This window comes from Trachurus japonicus, chromosome 12, assembly GCF_045865225.1.
Source record: "Trachurus japonicus isolate A0001 chromosome 12, Traja_1.0".
Lineage (NCBI taxonomy): Eukaryota > Metazoa > Chordata > Actinopteri > Carangiformes > Carangidae > Trachurus > Trachurus japonicus.
The window spans coordinates 2,359,682-2,378,399 of NC_140918.1; the positions used below are offsets into that span (position 1 = coordinate 2,359,682).

At 44.4% G+C, this 18,718-nt stretch overlaps 1 protein-coding gene across 1 annotated transcript in view; it reads right to left on the reverse strand.

Moving 5' to 3' along the window:
* Nucleotides 1-12,518: 12,518 nt before the first annotated feature.
* myo18b (myosin XVIIIB) overlaps nucleotides 12,519-18,718 on the reverse strand; it is an 88,453-nt gene continuing 82,253 nt past the window's right edge. Inside the window, exons 41-42 of the mRNA XM_085792582.1 lie at nucleotides 14,473-15,419; nucleotides 12,519-12,671 (exon numbers count right to left, since the gene is read on the reverse strand). Coding sequence (XP_085648708.1) covers nucleotides 14,480-15,419 — 940 coding nt within the window. The 3' untranslated portion in view covers nucleotides 12,519-12,671; nucleotides 14,473-14,479. The remainder of the gene's footprint in view (nucleotides 12,672-14,472; nucleotides 15,420-18,718) is intronic.

Genomic DNA, 18,718 nt, shown 5'->3' on the forward strand with positions numbered 1-18,718 from the left:
CAGTCTTATATGGAAAACAGCATTAAAAATGGCAAAAATCGAATAATTGAAGCTCCTAAAATCAAATCGAATCGTGAGGTTCCTTGTTGGAACACCCCTAGTGTGTGTCGATGGAGGAACAGTGTGTGTGTGTGTGTGTGTGTGTGTCTCAGCTGGAGCTCGGTCCAATCTCTGCTCAGCTGTCGAGTCTCAGCAGATTATCGCTCTCAGCCCGGGAAATTAGACCGAGCAGCGACACACACACACACACACACACACACACTTAAACACATCAACACACACCAGCTCAGTGACACTACATCTCTGCTGGGTGATCTCATTAAACACACACACACACACACACACACATGGAGCCAGTGATGCAGCGATGATACGGAGTGTGTGTGTGTGTGTGTGTGTGTCATTGTGTGTGTGTGTGTGTGTGTGTCATTGTGTGTGTGTGTGTGTGTGTGTGTGTGTGTGCAACAGGAGTGTGTGTGGCCTGCTGAGCGGCGCTGATGATGAACGTGTGTTTACGTGTGTGTGTGTGTGTGTGTGTTAAATGAGCTCAGTGGGAAGTTTCTCAGGACGTCGCTGTGGGACACACGCTGATGACATCACTGATGACATCACTGATCAGCATCATATCAATAATAAAGGAAACTTGTTGGATGTCTGAGGTCGTGTTTTTGTGTTTGTTTGAACCAAAAAAAAAACACAATGAGATTACTGGGCTTTTATTTTGAAATTCCTATTTTTTATATTAGTTTTTTCCAGTATTTCTTTCTATCTACCTCATCTGTCCGTCTTTTTCTTTCTTTCTTTCTTTCTTTCTTTCTTTCTTTCTTTCTTTCTTTCTACCCTCTCTCTGTCTTTTTCTTTCTTTCTTTCTTTAGTTCTTTCTTTCTTTCTACCTACCCCTTCTCTCTCTTTTTACCTCCTTCATTCTTTCTTTCTTTTTCTTTCTTTCTTTCTTTCTACCTACCCCTTCTCTCTCTTTTTACCTCCTTTCTTTCTTTCATTCTTTCTTTCTACCCCCTCTCTTTCTATCTATCCATCCCCCTTCTTTCTTTCTTTCTTTCTTTCTTTCTACCTACCCCTTCTCTCTCTATTTACCTCCTTCTTTCTTTCTTTCTGCCCTCTCTCTGTCTTTTTACTTCTTTCTTTCTTTCTACCTACCCCTTCTCTCTCTTTTTACCTCCTTCTTTCTTTCTTTCTGCCCTCTCTCTGTCTTTTTACTTCTTTCTTTCTTTCTACCTACCCCTTCTCTCTCTTTTTACCTCCTTCATTCTTTCTTTCTTTCTTTCTTTTTCTTTCTTTCTTTCTTTCTTTCTACCTACCCCTTCTCTCTCTTTTTACCTCCTTTCTTTCTTTCATTCTTTCTTTCTACCCCCTCTCTTTCTATCTATCCATCCCCCTTCTTTCTTTCTTTCTTTCTTTCTACCTACCCCTTCTCTCTCTATTTACCTCCTTCTTTCTTTCTTTCTGCCCTCTCTCTGTCTTTTTACTTCTTTCTTTCTTTCTACCTACCCCTTCTCTCTCTTTTTACCTCCTTCTTTCTTTCTTTCTGCCCTCTCTCTGTCTTTTTACTTCTTTCTTTCTTTCTACCTACCCCTTCTCTCTCTTTTTACCTCCTTCATTCTTTCTTTCTTTCTTTCTTTCTTTTTCTTTCTTTCTTTCTTTCTACCTACCCCTTCTCTCTCTTTTTACCTCCTTTCTTTCTTTCATTCTTTCTTTCTACCCCCTCTCTTTCTATCTATCCATCCCCCTTCTTTCTTTCTTTCTTTCTTTCTACCTACCCCTTCTCTCTCTTTTTACCTCCTTCTTTCTTTCTTTCTGCCCTCTCTCTGTCTTTTTACTTCTTTCTTTCTTTCTACCTACCCCTTCTCTCTCTTCTTACCTCCTTCTTTCTTTCTTTCATTCTTTCTTTCTACCCCCTCTCTTTCTATCTATCCATCCCCCTTCTTTCTTTCTTACTACCCCACTCTCTTTCTCTTTCATTCGTTCGTATCCATCCATCGTTGTACTTGTTTTTAAATCTCTCTCCTCTTTAAGTTTCACATTACAAACCAGAATCTGAATCTTTAGTGACTGAACCTTCAATACCTGTATGTTGTAAAGTTCAAAGATTAATATGATTTATTTATTCATTTGTTTGTGAATTATAAATTGTTTTTGCTGTTTTCTTCTGACGTTTCTGATTCTTTTGGATAAAAAAACAAATAAAATGTGTAAAATGACATTAATAATAAAAACAGCAACGACATAAAACCGCTGCATCGTTTCGCAGCAAAAAACAACTTCATTAATGAACAGAGTTTTTGTTTTTCTCAACACATTTTAACAAGTCCATGTTTATCCAACTGTAAAAACTTGATGCAGTAAAATATCTCCATGGCGACGTAGCCTATAGATTGCAGTGTGTTAGTTTCCATTAATGGATCTTTAAGGTCTTAATGTGCTAAAGTGAAGTCGTTCAGACGCTGTGGTTCAGGTTAAAGGTCGTTAAAGGTCAAATCTCTTCTTCACTCTGGTTCATTCTCTTCATTCAAAGCTTCATTAGAGATTTAATATTAAACATGGAGGTTATTTATCGTGGATCCTGAAACATATTGAGTCATTATTTATATTTATTGATGACGTCACTGAGCAGAGGAGGAGTGCTGTTGTGTTTTAGTCCTTTAATAACAAATGTTATGTTGTGTGGGGTTTTTTGTTGTTGTTTCTGCTGCTTTAACTTGTTAATGTTACTTACATACGAAGGAACAAACTGAAACTGTGTCTTATTCTGTTTTACATGTTCAAAATAAATATTATATAGCCTATAATATAAATATACGACGAGTGCGTTTGATTTCTACACATTTTTTACAATTTGTGCATTATTATTATTATTCTAACCTTTATTTCACCAGGTTTGTCCCATTGAGATTCAAGATCTCTTTTGCAAGAGAGACCTGGCCAAGAATGACAGCACATAGTTTCAACACATAGTCACATTAATTAGAAACATAAAACAAACGAATAAACAAAACAAAAAATGTAATTTTCAAAATTAGTTAAAATAATTTACAAGATTAGTCAAACATTTGCACTCAATTAAAACATTTGCACTCCTGAAGCCTGGATGTGATTAAAACAAAACAAAAACACTATAAAGTTTTTTTTAAATGAAACTTAAAACATCACAAAGTGTTTTAATGTTTGTGTGAACGTTGATGCAGCGACTGAGTCTTCACCTCTACAGTCCAGCTGTTTCTACTGGTCTCTGTTGCCTATAGCGACGCCGACTTCAACAACCACAACAACAGTAAGATAAAGAAAGACTGAACTCAGAGACCAAACATCCAAACCTACCAGGGTCACCACCACTTCTGATGATACAGAGGAAACATCAACAACATCCGCAGCAACACACACACACACACACACACACACACACACACACACACACATTATATATTATATATATTCTGTAGAATGAATGTATATACGAGTATGATGTGTGATGTGTAATGATGTACAGTATTATATATATATGATATGTAGAAATGTGGGTAATAGGATCAGTATGTGAACAATTAATATAAGGAAGAATGAATGAAGCTCAGTTAAGAAACGTAAACACTTAGCTACTCTGTTGTTGTTGTTTTGTTAGGTTAAACACATCGCTCACTTGGGGTTTTTTTTGGTTTTTAATTTTTATAATGTTTATTATGTTTTGTGTTTTTTTTTTCAACTGTATATTTGATACTGTTGTTGGACCACACACACACACACACACACACACACACACACACAGATGCTCACCCAGTAACAACAACAGTCCAACTGCAGCAGAGCTTCTTGTTGACAGGTGAGCTCTCTCCCTCTCTCCCTCTCTCCCTCTCTCTATCTCTCTCTCTCTCTCTCTCTCGCGACCCACGCATGCGAGACTCTCTCTCTCTCTGATGAGGATGCGCGTGCAGCAGCTCGGACTAAAAGCAGCTCGTTGCACAGTAAAGAAAACAATAAAACCACACACACACACACAGAGCAAAAACACAGCAGACTGCAACAGAAACAAGACGCTGCACGAGGAGGAGAGGAGGAGGAGGAGGAGGAGGAGGAGGAGGAGTAGAGGCATGCAGGAGGAGGAGGAGGAGGAGTGGGGGTGGGAGAGAGAGAGGGGGAGGAAAGGGGGAGGAAAGAGGAGGTGTATGAGACCGCAGGAATGAGTCCTTCCTACCTCCCGCTGAGACGCAGCTCCACAGCGCGAGGACCAGGACCAGAACCGCGGCGCGAGGCGGCAGCGGCAGCGGCGGCGTCGGCATGGCGACGGGAGCCCGAGCCGGTCCGGAGGAAGAGGAGGAGGAGGAGGAGGAGGAGGAGGAGGAGGTGTGTGTGTGTGTGTGTGTGTGTGTGTGTGTGTGTGTGTGTGTGTGTGTGTGTGTGTGTGTGTGTCCTCGCGGTGAAGCTCAGCTGGATCAGACTCTGTCCGCGTGCGAGCGCAGCAGCAGCATCCTCGAGACTGAGAGAGAAGAAGCGGCTCGTGCCTCCTCCTCCGATCGGTGTGTGTGTGTGTGTGTGTGTGTGTGTGTGTGTGTGTGTCCTCCTTCTGTCCTCTCTCTCTCTATCTCTCTCTCTCCCTCTCTCACTCTTCACTCTCTCACTGCCTGCCTCTCTCTTTTCTCTCTCTCCTCTCTCTCTCTCTGCGCCCCCTCACCCCCCCCCCCCCTCCACACACACACACACACACACACACACACACACACACAACCTGACCTTAATGATAATGAAACTTTTACTGTAGAGAGAGAGAGAGGAGGGGGGAGAAAGGTGGGTGATTGGAGAGAGAGGAGAGAGAGAAAAGGAGGGAGAGAGAGGAGGGAGAGAAAGAGGAGAGAGAGAAAAAGAGGAAGAAAGAGAGGAGAGAGAGAGAAAGAGGGGAGAGAGAGAAAAAGAGGGAGAGAAAGAGACGGAGAGAGAAAGGAGAGAGAGAGAGAAAAAGAGGGAGAGAGAAAAAGAGAGAGAGGAGAGAGAGAGAAAGAGGGAGAGAGAGAGAAAAAGAGGGAGAGAGGGAGAAAGAGAGAGAGAAAAATAGGGAGAGAAAGAGGGAGAGGGAGAGAGAGAGGAGAGAGAGAGAAAAAGAGGGAGAGAGAGGAGAGAGGGAGAAAGAGAGAGAGAGAAAAATAGGGAGAGAAAGAGGGAGAGAGAGGAGAGAGAGAGAAAGAGGGAGAGAGAAAAAGAGGGGGAGAGAGAGAGGAGAAAAAGAGGGAGAGAGAGAAAGAGGGAGAGAGAAAGAGAAAAAAAGGGAGAGAGGAGAGAGAGAGAAAAAGAAAGAAAGAGAGAGGAGAGAGAGAAAAAGAGGGAGAGAGAGAAAAAGAGGGAGAGAGAGAGAAAAAGAGGGAGAGAGAGGGGTGATTGAGAGAGGAGGGGGGATTGGAGGGGGTAGAGGAGGGGCGGGGGGGTAGAAAGAGAAAGGGGGGATTGGAGGGGGGTAGAAAGAGAGGGGGGCAGTGGGGGGGGCAGGGGGGGGGGTAGAGGGGGTGTGTATGTGTGTCAGGGTGACTGTTGTGACTGTTGTAGCTGCAGGAAGATCAGGACACACTTACATAAGAGAGAGAGAGAGAGAGAGAGAGAGAGAGGCTAAATAACACTGTCCCATGTAGTGCAGATTTACAGGATGTGTGTGTGTGTGTGTGTGTGTGTGTGTGTGTGTGTGTGTGTGTGTGGTGTAATCTGTATGAGTAGCAGTATTCGTGTGTGTTTCAGTGCGCAGCTTCACACACAGTGAACCTGCAGCTCATAAACACTGTGAAAACAAACAGAGACCTCATCCTCTCATAGGCTACTGGTCTCCACCCAGTCCTCAGACCGGTTCAGACCGGTTCGGACCAAACAACCAGCAGCTGTTTGGTTTTAAATGTTGAATTTCTAGGAAACACGTGAAGCTAACACACTTAGCATGAGGGGCAAAGTTATTACAACTAAAGTTACACATCTACGGACGGAGTAGCATTAGTACGAGTATGAGTATTAGGGCCACATCGAGAAAAAAAAAAACACAGACTTCGAGAATAAAGTTGTAAATTTACAAAAATAAAGTCGTACATTTCCTACGAGAAAAAAATTATAACATTACAATAACAAATTTACAAGAATAAAGTCGGAAATGTACCACTTTATTCTCGAAGTTGTTGGCCCTAATGTTCTTCTGTAGCTAACCTACAGATCAGTTATAATTCACTCCGCCCCCAAATTTCAAAATAAAACAAAAAAACAAATAGGAAAAAAAAGGTGGAGCTGACAAACATCTGTCACTCAAAGAAGCCACGCCTTCAATTCTCTATGACTTTTCACCCTTAATAAATCATAAACAGATCAGTTATATATTGAATATTGATTAGATGCTTCCAGAGCTGCTCCACTGTCGCCATCTTGGCAGCGTCTGACTCCGCCCCCTCACTCAGCGCTGATTGGCCGCGGTAATCTATGTGTAACTATAACAACTACTGAAACCATGGAAACGTAATAGGCTACAACTCCACCGTGCGACAGCGACAAAGGTAAAAGGTTCGGTGTGAACGCACCTTTAGCAACACAGAGGAGGAGAGACCAGACCTGGAGAGTTCAGGTTTAAATTCAGTGTAAACAGGTGAGTTGAATAAACAGTAAGTCTGTAAAACACGTTGACTCACTCTACTGGTGAGGAGAGGAACTGCAGCTGCTGCTTCTTTATGTCTCACTGCTGAATTTAGAGAAAACACGCTGTATTCAAATGAGGATAACTAAAAAGTGGAACATACTACGAAGTCATTCTTTTTCCTGGTGGAAGTAGAGAGTCTCCTCTTTCATTTGAGATATTCTGTGTCATTTTAGTCACAGCACAACATTTTCTGTGGCTGTTTGAAAAGTAGTAAGAAATCCTCAAAATTGCCGACACTGACTGTACACTGAGGGGAAAACACACACACACAAAGATAAAGGTACAGTTCGTCCATCTGGAGCTTCAAGGTTGGTTTTCCAGTAGGAAAGAAGCAGCACACACACTTTCTCACACACACTCACACTCATAACACTCTCTCACACACACACACACACTTTCTCACACACACACACACTCATAACACTCTCTCTCTCACACACACACCTCATTAGACTCGGTGTTACCACAGCTGTCTGGCTCCTGCAGGAAGTTTCACTTGTAGCTCTGAGCGGAGACACGACACGGTTTTTTATTCTCTGTGACGTTTGTTGATCAATCAATAATTAAAGGAATAGTTCACCAAAAAATGAAATTCATTAGTCATTATTGGCTCCCCTTCATGCTGATGAATACTCTGGAGTAGTTTTTTATTCCTCAAAGTGCATCTGGAGACCCGGGAGGCCGGTTCATACAGTAGTCCGACACAAAAACGTCCATAAAACTACACAAAAACCATTTAATATTCCTCCACACTGCTCGTCCACTGCAATCCAAGTGTCCTGAAGGGAGATAGTCCAGAGTTTACTGGAAACTACCTCATTTAGGACATTTTTACAACCTAAACAATCCTGGATTGAATTAATTGAGTATTAATGACGTCGTTTCGGGTAAACTCTGGACTATCTCCCTTCAGGACACTTGGATTGCAGTGGACGAGCAGTGTGGAGGAATATTAAATGGTTTTTGTGTATTTTTATGGACGTTTTTGTGTCAGACACTATTGATTCTCATATAAAGTTTTGGTTGGACTAGGAACCGGCCTCCTGGGTCTCCAGAAACTACTCCGGAGTATTCATCAGCATGAGGGGGAGTCACTAGTGACTTATGAATTTCATTTTTTGGTGAACTATTCCTTTAATGAGTAACAATGGTAACAAAGATTAAAGGTCACCATTTGATTTACAGGCCATTTATTACGTGATAATGTCAAGAAATAACAATTAAATGCGTCATAAATAGACGAGAAATAACGGTCAATTTCATAATAATATCTAGAAATACAACCAAGAAATAACGATTGATTGCATAGAAATAGTCCAGATATAATTGATTGATTGATTACAACGACTTGGTGGAGAAACATTCTGGCCTTTCTCAAGCATGTGTAATCTATTACCTTTATGAAAAACATGACATTACTATGAAATTGACCGTTATTATAGGCTATTTCTATTCTTTATGAAGCAATTAATTGTTATTTCTCGGCTATTTCTTGACATTATGACGTAATTACCGGCCTGTAAATTAAAGTATCACCAGATTAAATGAATGTGAAGGAGAGTAGATATCATTATATCTGTAGAACTCCCCCCCTTCCTCCCCCCCCGGCTCACTGGCTGTGTCATCCGTCCTCATCCTCATCTCCTTCTCCCTCTGTCTAATCCTCTCTCTCTCTCTCTTCTTTCCCTGATCTCATCTCTTTCATCTCTCGTCTTTCGTGCCGTCGCTCCTCGTTCTCACGCTGCTGTTGTGTTGTTGTTTCAGATCAAACCTCCACCTTACACTCACTTCCTGTTTGTCTACACTGTTGTAATAAAGGTGTGAGGTTGTTGAAGATGTTTGACCCACAAACTCTCGTCAGTTAAGTGAAGGTTTGTGTTAAAGGGACAGTTAAACATTTTAGTCAGATCCTCCTCTTTCTGGTGGACAAGTTGTGAGCTGCACATTCACCACGCTATGAAATAATAACGTATAATTATGTTACATTACGACTAGGACTGTCACACGATTAATTGCGGTATGAAATGTTAAATGTATTTAATCGTAAAGGTTCCTAAATACCGTCACTTTCCAAAAAAGATGATGTCGGAACCACGTCGGCAGATCAGCGCAAGACACACGAACGAAAACAAAGTTACACAACAATCGTATGTGTAACTTGGTCCTATATCAATAGATACTTAAAATATCTTGTGTATTTAATTAGTAATGTAATTATATTTTGACTATATTTGATTTTATACATTCATAGTGTGAAATAATAATAATAATTGTAATACCATGATTATTTCTCCGACAATAATCGCACCAAGAAAAACCTATAATCATGACGACACATGAAGCAAATACTCTGAACTACTTCTGAAATCCCTCCGCCCAGCAGCAGCTGTGTCTGGAATGTAGTTCCAGCTGTATTTCCCTCTACAACAACTCTGTCTGGTAACGTTGTGTTATTATCTCATAGCGTGGTGAATGTGCAGCTCACAACTTGTCCACCAGAGCGTTGTGGAGTTGTTGGATTGTGTATTTCATGAGTTTGATGAGGGAAACCAAGAAATCCCATAATGAGCCTCCGTAGCGTAGCTCTGAGCAGCTCACGGCTCTGCTCCGCCGTTCTAAAAACAGCTTGCACCGACAATTAAAGGTAACGAACCTACTGCTATGACAAATTTTGAACTATCCCTTTAACTGCTGCTTGATTTCCATCAGGATCAGTGTCACTGGGATCGACGACTGACATTGAACGCACCGTTAACGACCTTCAGATATAAATCCAGTTGATGAAACTGAAAAGACGAAGAAAAAACAGTTCTTAATAATTGATGATCGGCCGATGGAGCCGTAGATCAGTGTGTGTGTGTGTGTGTGTGTTATTGAGTATGTGTGTGTGTTGTTATTGAGTGTGTGTGTGTGTGTGTGTTGTTATTGAGTGTGTGTGTGTGTGTGTGTGTTGTTATTGAGTGTGTGTGACGGCTGCAGCCAAATGTGGCTTGTTAGAGAAACTGAACAATAGAGAAGCCGCACTTTAGTAAATCTTCAGCCTCGGGGCAAAACACACACACACACACACACACACACACACTGCAGCAGCCTGTGTGTGTGTGTGTGTGTGTGTCCTAGAGCTGCTGCAGCAATGTGTGAATGTGTGTGTGTGTGTGTGTTTAATTTCATGTCCAGACTAAATTGTCCTGCTCAGTGACCTGTTTATTTCCCAGCAGCCTTTGTGTTTCGTGTCATCGTGTCACTGCGTTAAGTGGTGAAACGTCTCGTCAGCAAAACCAGTGACCAGTTCAGACTGGGACACACACACACACACACACACACACACACACAGACACACACATGAACACACACACACACACACACACATGAACACAGGTGTACACACAGTTTTACAGTCTTCTTTGTATGTTATTTGCGTTATTTGCTCCATCTTGTTTCCAGGTTTAGACGTTGCGGCTCAAAGGTCGACAAGGTCACGGTGAGAAGAACGACTTCTCTGTCTGTACCACACTGATGGAACTTCTTCATATTTAAAGGGCCAGTTCAACATTTATGAGATAATAACACAACGTTACCAGACAGAGTTGTTTTAGAGGGAAATACAGAGACTGCTTGATGAAAAACTGTCCCTGAAGGCAATGTGCATCAGAGGTTTTGCATGAATTTCCCTCTACAACAACTCTGTGTGGTAACGTTGTGTTATTATCTCATAGCGTGGTGAATGTGCAGCTCACAACTTGTCCACCAGAGCGTTGTGGAGTTGTTGGATTGTGTATTTGATGAGTTTGATGAGGGAAACCAAGAAATCCCATGAGCCTCCGTTCTAAAAACAGCTTGCACCGACAATTAAAGGTAACGAACCTACTGCTATGACTATAGGGATTATGGCAATGGGCCAATTTGACAAAATGTTGAACATCTCCCTTTAACTCTGCAACTCGTCCACCAGTGATATGTGTGTGTGTTTGAATTGTATTAATGTTCTTTCAGTGTGTGTGTTTGTTTTTCACGAGAGACAAGAATTTCTTTCCTCCCTGGAAATAAATAAACACATTTTAGTATTTTATTTTACTTTACTTTATTTGCCCGTTGAGATTTTGTGTTTTCACATCTGAGTTTTTGTTTTTCTCCTGATAAATAATGAATGTCTGTACAGAGATAAACTGCAGACGGTTGGACGGGTCAGAGTCCGTTCACGCCTCCGGTGTCTCGCCACATTTCAGACGCTGATGCTTTTTTTTTTTCAACTTGGCTGGAAAATGAAAATGAGTTTGGAGAAAAGAAGGAAACACTGAGTTCATCAGCTGTTCCCTCCTCCTCCTCCTCTTCCTCTTCCTCCTGCTGCAGGTGTTAGTAACTGTGAATATAAAAACACAAAGAGTTCAATGGACTCATGGATGCAGAGAAAATATATAAATAATTCACCGTGGGAGAGATTCTTCCTCTTCCTCTTCTTCCTCCATCACTGCTTCATCTTTTCTGTCTTTGCTTTCACTCCTTCGGCCAATCAGGATCCAGGATGCTCTTATTTTTTTCCCAAAAATGTCACTTTATTCAGAAACTGAGCCTTAAAAAAAACCATGCAGCTGTCAGGACTTCCTGTCACTTTGTGATGTCACAATGTCACAACAAAGCCCCGCCCCCCTCACCACCTGGACAACACCATCCAACAACTTGCAGGGTTTTTAGTTTCTCTGAGTGTTTTATTCTGAAATCTGCTCTCTTTTTTGGTAACACTTTACAATAAGTGTCCCTTAATTAACGTTAGTGAGTAAATTATTAAGCATTAATTAACTCTTACAGATATATTAACAATCATTATTATGTATTAGGATTAGGAAACACATTAACTAATGTAGCCTATTAGTAAGCAGTTAATTAATGTTTACTACTCAAAGTTAGTTCATAAATTATTAAGTAATAATAAAAGTTGAATAATGTTATTAGTTATCATTATGTATGCATTACTCAGCATTAATTAACACATTAGTTTATATATTAATGCTTAAAACTAACGTTAATTAAGGGACCCTTATTGTAAAGTGTTACCTTTTTTTTTTATTGGATCACTTTAGAGAACAGTCAGCCAATCAGAAGAGAGACTCAGAGCCTCCTCCTCTCTTCTGATTGGCTGACACCGACCTGTTGTTACTAGAGCTCCAGAGAGAAGCTGAGAGAGGAGATGGACAACTACACTTTTACATCTTCTCATGAATCAACTTTTCAAAAATAAAAGACAGGAGAGGAAGGAAACAGAGAGTTTTAAGTTGCAATGTAGAATCCACCTAATTTAACATTTTATTTTCATTGATTTAATTGAAATGACCAAGAACCAGTCGACGTGCAGTCCTTCAGTCTTTGTCCAGTTGATCCAGCTGTGACCATAATAATGTAATTTGAAGAAGAAAAAAGAAACAAGACCTTCAAAATAAATGATGTGGAACCATAAATATCAATGAATTATTCTTTTAAAGAGAAAATGTGTAAGTTTTGCGCATTTACAAATCTAACATTAGCATAAGCTGCTGTTTATTGTCAAACTTACTCTCCAACATCTGTCTCCAGATGTAAAAACAAACTCTCATGTTAACTAATGACATCTCTTCTTCTTCCTAAGTGGCGTTGCCCCTTTAAATGCTGCAATATGTCACAGGACGAGTTAAAACTATAAAGTTTAAAACTCATGGTGTTTCTGCAGCGACTAGTTGAGTGATTCTGATAAACATCGCTGAACATCTGGCAGCTGTTTGCTTCTAACTGACAACAACAACAACAACAACAGAGAAAAATGTTCAAGAATCCACAGAGACTCTTTTCATTTTTCATTTTTATTCATATACAAACAAACAGTGCTTATCTGAAATACAAGTCGATCGAGTGCCTGTGGGTTGAAAACTGAAAACCATGTGTTTTTTTTTTCATCTGGATTAAAACATCAGTGTGAAGAATCAGAAACGTCCTCGAGGAGCCGAGTTCGGCCTCGATGCAGCCGCCGATGTTTCTGGACCAGGAGAGAAGAGAAGAGAAGAGACAGAGGAGACGGTGAGAGAGGAAACAAGATGGAGGAGGAGGAGGAGGAGGAGGAGGAGGAGGAGGAGGAGGAGGAGGAACAGGTCTGAGCCTGTTCATCCAACACCTCAGGATCACTTCACTGGAACATGGACCGAGACTAAAAATACACAAACACTCACGGTTCTGTAAGATTGAAACTAGTTTTACCTCAAAATCAATGGTCTTTAAATGTTTTTTTCTTCCTTCTCTAACAGGGTTTCATTAAAGTTTTATGTTTCCTAAAGCAGCGGATCAGAATGAGTGAAAACTAAAATTAAAATGAGCCGCCACTCACTCGAATCGACCACTCCGCTGCAGAGATAGAGGCTGAAAGCCAAACCCCCCCAGAAGCTGCTCTGAGAGTGCAGCAGGGCGCAGAGACACTGAATCCACTATGTTAGTTATTTCCAATCGGTTCCAGTAGATTTATTTTCAGTTAGTTTATCCAAATTGTGTGAAAATAAAGATTAAACAATAGTTTATAGTAGCAGGTGGTTCCAAGCTGTGCCAAAAATGGACATTTTGGAAAGTTCGCCTGGATATTTTGTAGTAAAATCTCAATCATTTTGTCCTGCTTCAATTAATCAGAATCAACCACTGCAGAGACAATGTTCACATGTTGTACAATGATTTTATAGAGAGTTTGAGCTTCATCAGCATTATTCTAAAGGGCACTCATCAAAAATATGATTTTTTTTATACATATACAAAAAATTTCATTCATCATTCATTTATCACCAATCGTCTTTAAATGTCTTTTTCTTCCTTCTCTAACAGGGTTTCATTAAAGTTGTATGTTTCCTAAAGCAGCGGATCAGAATGAGTGAAAACTAAAATTAAATTGAAAATACAAAGTTGAAATGTTTTATGGAAACAAAACAAAAACAAAAATCGGATTTGATGCAGAAAAAGGCTAAATAAAACTTTGTGTATAGTTTTATTAAAGGAGACGTATTCTTAAAATTAAAAAAATTAAAACAGTTCCCAGGTTCTTAAAGACAAAATCCTCCAAGGATCAAACATCACAGCTCTCTCTGGTTTCAGTGTCTGTCCCTTTAAATAAAAATGAGCGACTGCTCACCAGGCCACGCCCCCTTTACAGCTACCTGGACTCACAGGTAGGGGCGGGATTATGCTAATTAGAAAACTAATGACATCATTGTCAGTTGTCAATTCTCATGTTTTGGGGCCAGAAGACAAACACCCAGATAAATATTAAAGGGACAACGAGGAGTTTTGGAAAGCAAAGTCTTTCCTACTACATTTACCATGAGCCTCCGCGTGCACGGTGAAATTCTTTGACCGGCGCAAGACAGACTCATGTTTTCATTCATCAAGAATTAAAGTCAGAGGTTGGAAGACGATCACATACCGTCGTAGTTCCCACCATAAACGGAGATTCGGCGGCGTTATTCTCATGACTCGCCACGAAACCCAAAGTAAAGAAACGCTGGTCGGCTCGCCCAGCATTTCCACCACCACTAATAATAACAAAATAACCATAGAGACAAAACCATAGATTTATCTAAAATGGACCATTAACAAGTGGTAACGGAGATTCATCCACATTAATATGAGACTTTTTTATAACCAAATACAAACTCCTCGTTGTCCCTTTAAAAAGCCTCAGAGAGTGAGATTTACATAAAACGTCTCCTTTCCCCCGCCCCCCGCCCCCCGTGGCCCCGCCCCCTGCCCCCCGTGGCCCCGCCCCCTGCCCCCCCGTGGCCCCGCCCCCTGCCCCCCCTCACCTGTGCCTCAGTCGACCTCCTTCTTCAGGTATCTCTTCATGACCGAGGCCACGTCTCCTCCCTCGCTGCCCTCGGCCTCCAGTCGTTCTCCCTGTGGTCGTTCGTAGCGGAGTCGTGGCCCCGCCCCCTGGGAGCTCGACGCCGCCGACCCCGAGCTCGACGACGACTCGGTCGACTCGGAGCTCTTCCTGCTGCGGCTCGACGGCGGCAGCTCGCCGAAGTGCACGCTGAGCGCCCGGCGGCCGCCGCCGCGCAGCGACCCGGCCAGGCTGCTGGCGGACTGGGCGCGGCGGATAGCGGGCAGGAAGTCGGAGGCGGCGTCGCTGTCGCCACGGCTACTGTCTCCGGCGGCGAGGCGGCGGCTCTGGAAGACCATCGGCTCCGAGCCCAGAGACGCTTCGCCGGCGTCCTCAGACGCCAGACTTCCCAGCATGCAACGCCGCGGCGGCTGCGGCGAGCGCTTGATGGGCGCGGTGACGCAGCGCGGCGGCTCCTCGCCGTCCTCCTCGGGGATGGACAGGGAGGGGGGGCGGTGGCGAGCGGCGAGCGAGGAGAGGCGGGGCAGCGAGGGCACAGAGGAGAGCGAGTCGCTGGAGCCGAAGCGGGACGGTTTGGCGGCGGCGGCCGTCGCCTCGGTGACGGAGCGGCTGCTGGCGGCGCGCGGCAGCTTGGGCGACGGCGGTTTGAGGATGCTCCGCGGCTCCGGGGGCTCGCCGTCCGCGGCGCCGAGCGAGGCGGCGGACGCGCGGCGCCTCAGCGCGGCGGCGGCGGTGGTCTGGTAGACGGGCAGAGACACGGCGCTGCTCGCTGCGTCGTCGCCGCCCGCTCGCCGCTTACGGAGACCCTCCAGCAGCTCCGACAGCGCCGAAGACGACGGCGCCCGACTGGGGCCGCGGCCGCCGGCGCCGGCCACCTCAGAGCCGCCGTCATCAGGATCCACACAGGAGCTGAAACAGGAAACAGACCCTTCAAAATAAAAGCCTCAGTAAAACACATCCAGTTTCCTCTGATCAACACTGCAAAAACTCAAAATCTTACCAAGAAAAAATAAAAATAAATCTAATTCTACTTATAATAAGTCTCTTCACGTTAAAAAAGTAGTTTGTTTTTAGACACTTTTGACTTATTTCAAGTCTGTTTTCATTTGAAAAATCTGATAGTGGAGCAAGTTTTTCTTTTTTTCTTTTCTTATTACAAGCACAAAAAACGAGAGTTACAGATGTAACTAAGGTTCTATGAATTCTGGATGATCGCCAGAGACGGTATGAAATACCTGGATAAGCATCACGCGCATGCGCAGATCGAGACATAATACCAACAAAGTCATGTGACCTGGGTGACGTAAGCGACCTGAAAAAGGGGCAGGCACCCAGAAATCGTCTCCTACAGAATCTTCTCGTCAAGATTCCGAGTGACAATGAACTCTGGCGGTCATCCAGAATTCATAGAACCTTAGTTACATCTGTAACACACTCGTTCTATTTCATTCTTCCTGACCGCCAGAGACGGTATGAAATACCTGGATGACCCATACCAACAAAGTCATGAGGAATCCGCACTCACCAAGATTCAGTTGCAGACCGAAGGAACAGACAAGACAGCTGCCGCCACAGGATTGGGAGCGGCCACATTGACCCTGTAGAAGCGGACAAAGGTACAGGAAGAAGCCCACGCAGCTGCAGCATGAAAGCAGCCCACGACGTGGAGACGCTCCTGGTTGAATGGAGGGATCACTGGGGGGATCCGAAGGCCCCTGAGCCTGTATGCATGAGCTATGGTATCAGCAACCCAATGTGAGAGCCTCTGTTTGGACAAGGCACAACCCTTCCTGTGCCCTCCATGACAGACAAACAGAGCATCAGACTTACGAAAACCAGCAGAAACCTCAATGTACTGTTTCAGGTGCGAACAGGACAAAGGTGACACCAGGAGGTAGTTCCTCCACACCTGACTCTGGGGCAAAAGCCACCAAACTGATAGGTTGATTAACATGAAAAGCAGAAAGCCTCTTTGGGAGGAAAAAGGGGTTAGGCCACATAGTAACCCCCAATCCATCAGGATTCCACCGCAAACACTCACTGGCGATAGACAGGGCGTGAAGCTCACCAACCCACTTCGCAGATGTAACTGCGAGAAGAAAGGCAGTCTTGCAAGACAGCCACCTGAGGTCAGCATGTTCCAGGGGCTCAAATGGAGGAGAACACAGGGCTTCCAGGACGACAGGCAAATCCCATGAAGGCACCCTAACAGCATGTGGAGGCCGCAATCGGAGAGCCCCTTTGAGAAACCTGCCCACCAGAGCATGTGATCCCACAGATTGACCATCCACAAAGGCATGTCGAGCAGAGATGGCAGCAACATACACCTTTATAGTAGAGGCAGAGAGCCCTTTATCCAGCAACGTCTGCAGGTATCTGAGCAGTACAGGTACAGAGCAATGCTCTGGGTCCACATTCTGACTGCCACACCAACCAGAGTTTCCACCGGTTGGCATACAGCATGATTTTGGGTAGCTTGGGGTTTCGGTCCGCAGGTGGTCCGTACCTGGGCGCCCTGTCTTTAGGCGCCCGAAAGGCAGGCTGCTGAGGGGCCCTATGGAAGCGGCCTTGCTGGAACGAGGGGCGGCCGGCTCTTGATTCACCCTGAGGGAGCACTAGTGTGCCTTGGTCTAGGAAATGGTGCCTGGCGTAAGTCAGCAAACTGTTGCTTAACTTTATTCACCTGCACACTGCGCTCCAAAGCCTGCTGGGCCGCAGGTCCGAACATCTGGCCTGGAATGACAGGTAGAGTGTCTTTTCTACAAGGTGGACATCAGTCTCCCAAGCTCTCTGGTCATGAAGGCAAACGCCTGGAGTGAAGCATCACTGAGGCCCTGTGCCTGGGCATCTGCTCCAGCAGTCTGGAGAGTCTGTGACAGAGCCAGAACCAGGTGGGAAAGGGAGTTACCAATACGCCCCATCCGAGCCGCTATATCATAGCTCTTAGTAAGGAGGTCATCAGTTAACCTACAATGTGGGCGTGGACAACGGGCATCAGGTCTGAGGGCTTCATCAGGAGACACTATCAGAGAAGCGATTGAGGCATCAATGGTAGGCATCTGATCCAGACCATATTGGTCGGCGTCCCTCACGGCAGCCAGAGCTCTGCAGTCACTCGGCAGGTGAAGGAAAGTCTTGGGGTCTGGCCAACATCTCTGAAGTTCAGTGATGTATGGCTCAGAGGGTGGAACCCTGAAGGAAGATGGTTGAGGGGCATGTTTGAAGAAAGCATTAGAGGGGGCAGCCTCCACAGGGGCAGCATCTAACCCAAGCCGAGAGATGGCCAGTTGGATGGCCTGTTTAACTGTAGAAAGACTGGCCTCAGCATCCCTCAACGAGTCTGCACCCGACTCATGAGAGTCTGTCACTGAGGGAAGGGGGGATCTCCCCTTGCTTCATCGTCAGTAAAAAGATTCCCAGAGGCCGCAATAGAAAGCGTGTCCTCGTCTTGCTGGCTAGCCACGTGGGGCAAAGAAGCTAGGCTATCACTCTCAGCGTAGCTCCGTGATGGCTTTTCAAGTGGTTCTGAGGCAGCGGTGCAAGCATCTGAGGAACCACTAGGCTGCAGACTAAGAAGGAGGGCCTTAATCTGGGCAAACTCAGAGGCCAAAGTGTCCACTTTAAGGGCCAAGGGTTCATCACCCCTCCGTTTCTTCTTAGTGACGGGGGCATCGTCATGTGTGTGTCCGCGGCGCTTGGGGCCGCCGGAAGGGGGCAACCCAGCCCCAGCAAAGCTTTTATCAAGTTTAGCCAACCTCGCAGTCCTTTCTGCTAATGGCATGCAGGTGCAATTAATGCAAGCACTTTCAGTCAGTGCTTGCTTAAGGTGTTCAATGCCGAGACACGAAGGGTATTTGTCATGGCCATCCTCTGGGCTCAGAGGAGCCATGCAGGACATGCAAACACACAACATAGCTACAGAGGCTGTAGTATGGCAGTTGAGCGGGAACACTCAAATACAGTCCAACAATAAATCAGCAAGTGATGCCGAAAGGTGAGCGGTGTAGCTGCAGGGCGAGAACACCCAGCTACAACCAGCCCAGCACCGTGTCACAGTGAAAAAATAGCACCAGCGAGTAGCGACGCTGCAGCAGAGCGAGTAACACTCGGCTACGAGTCTGTCAACCCAGCACCTGTAGTGCGTAAAGCCGAAGTTGTAGCAACAGAGCGAAAACACTCGGCTACAAATAAGCCAACAATGTAGCAAC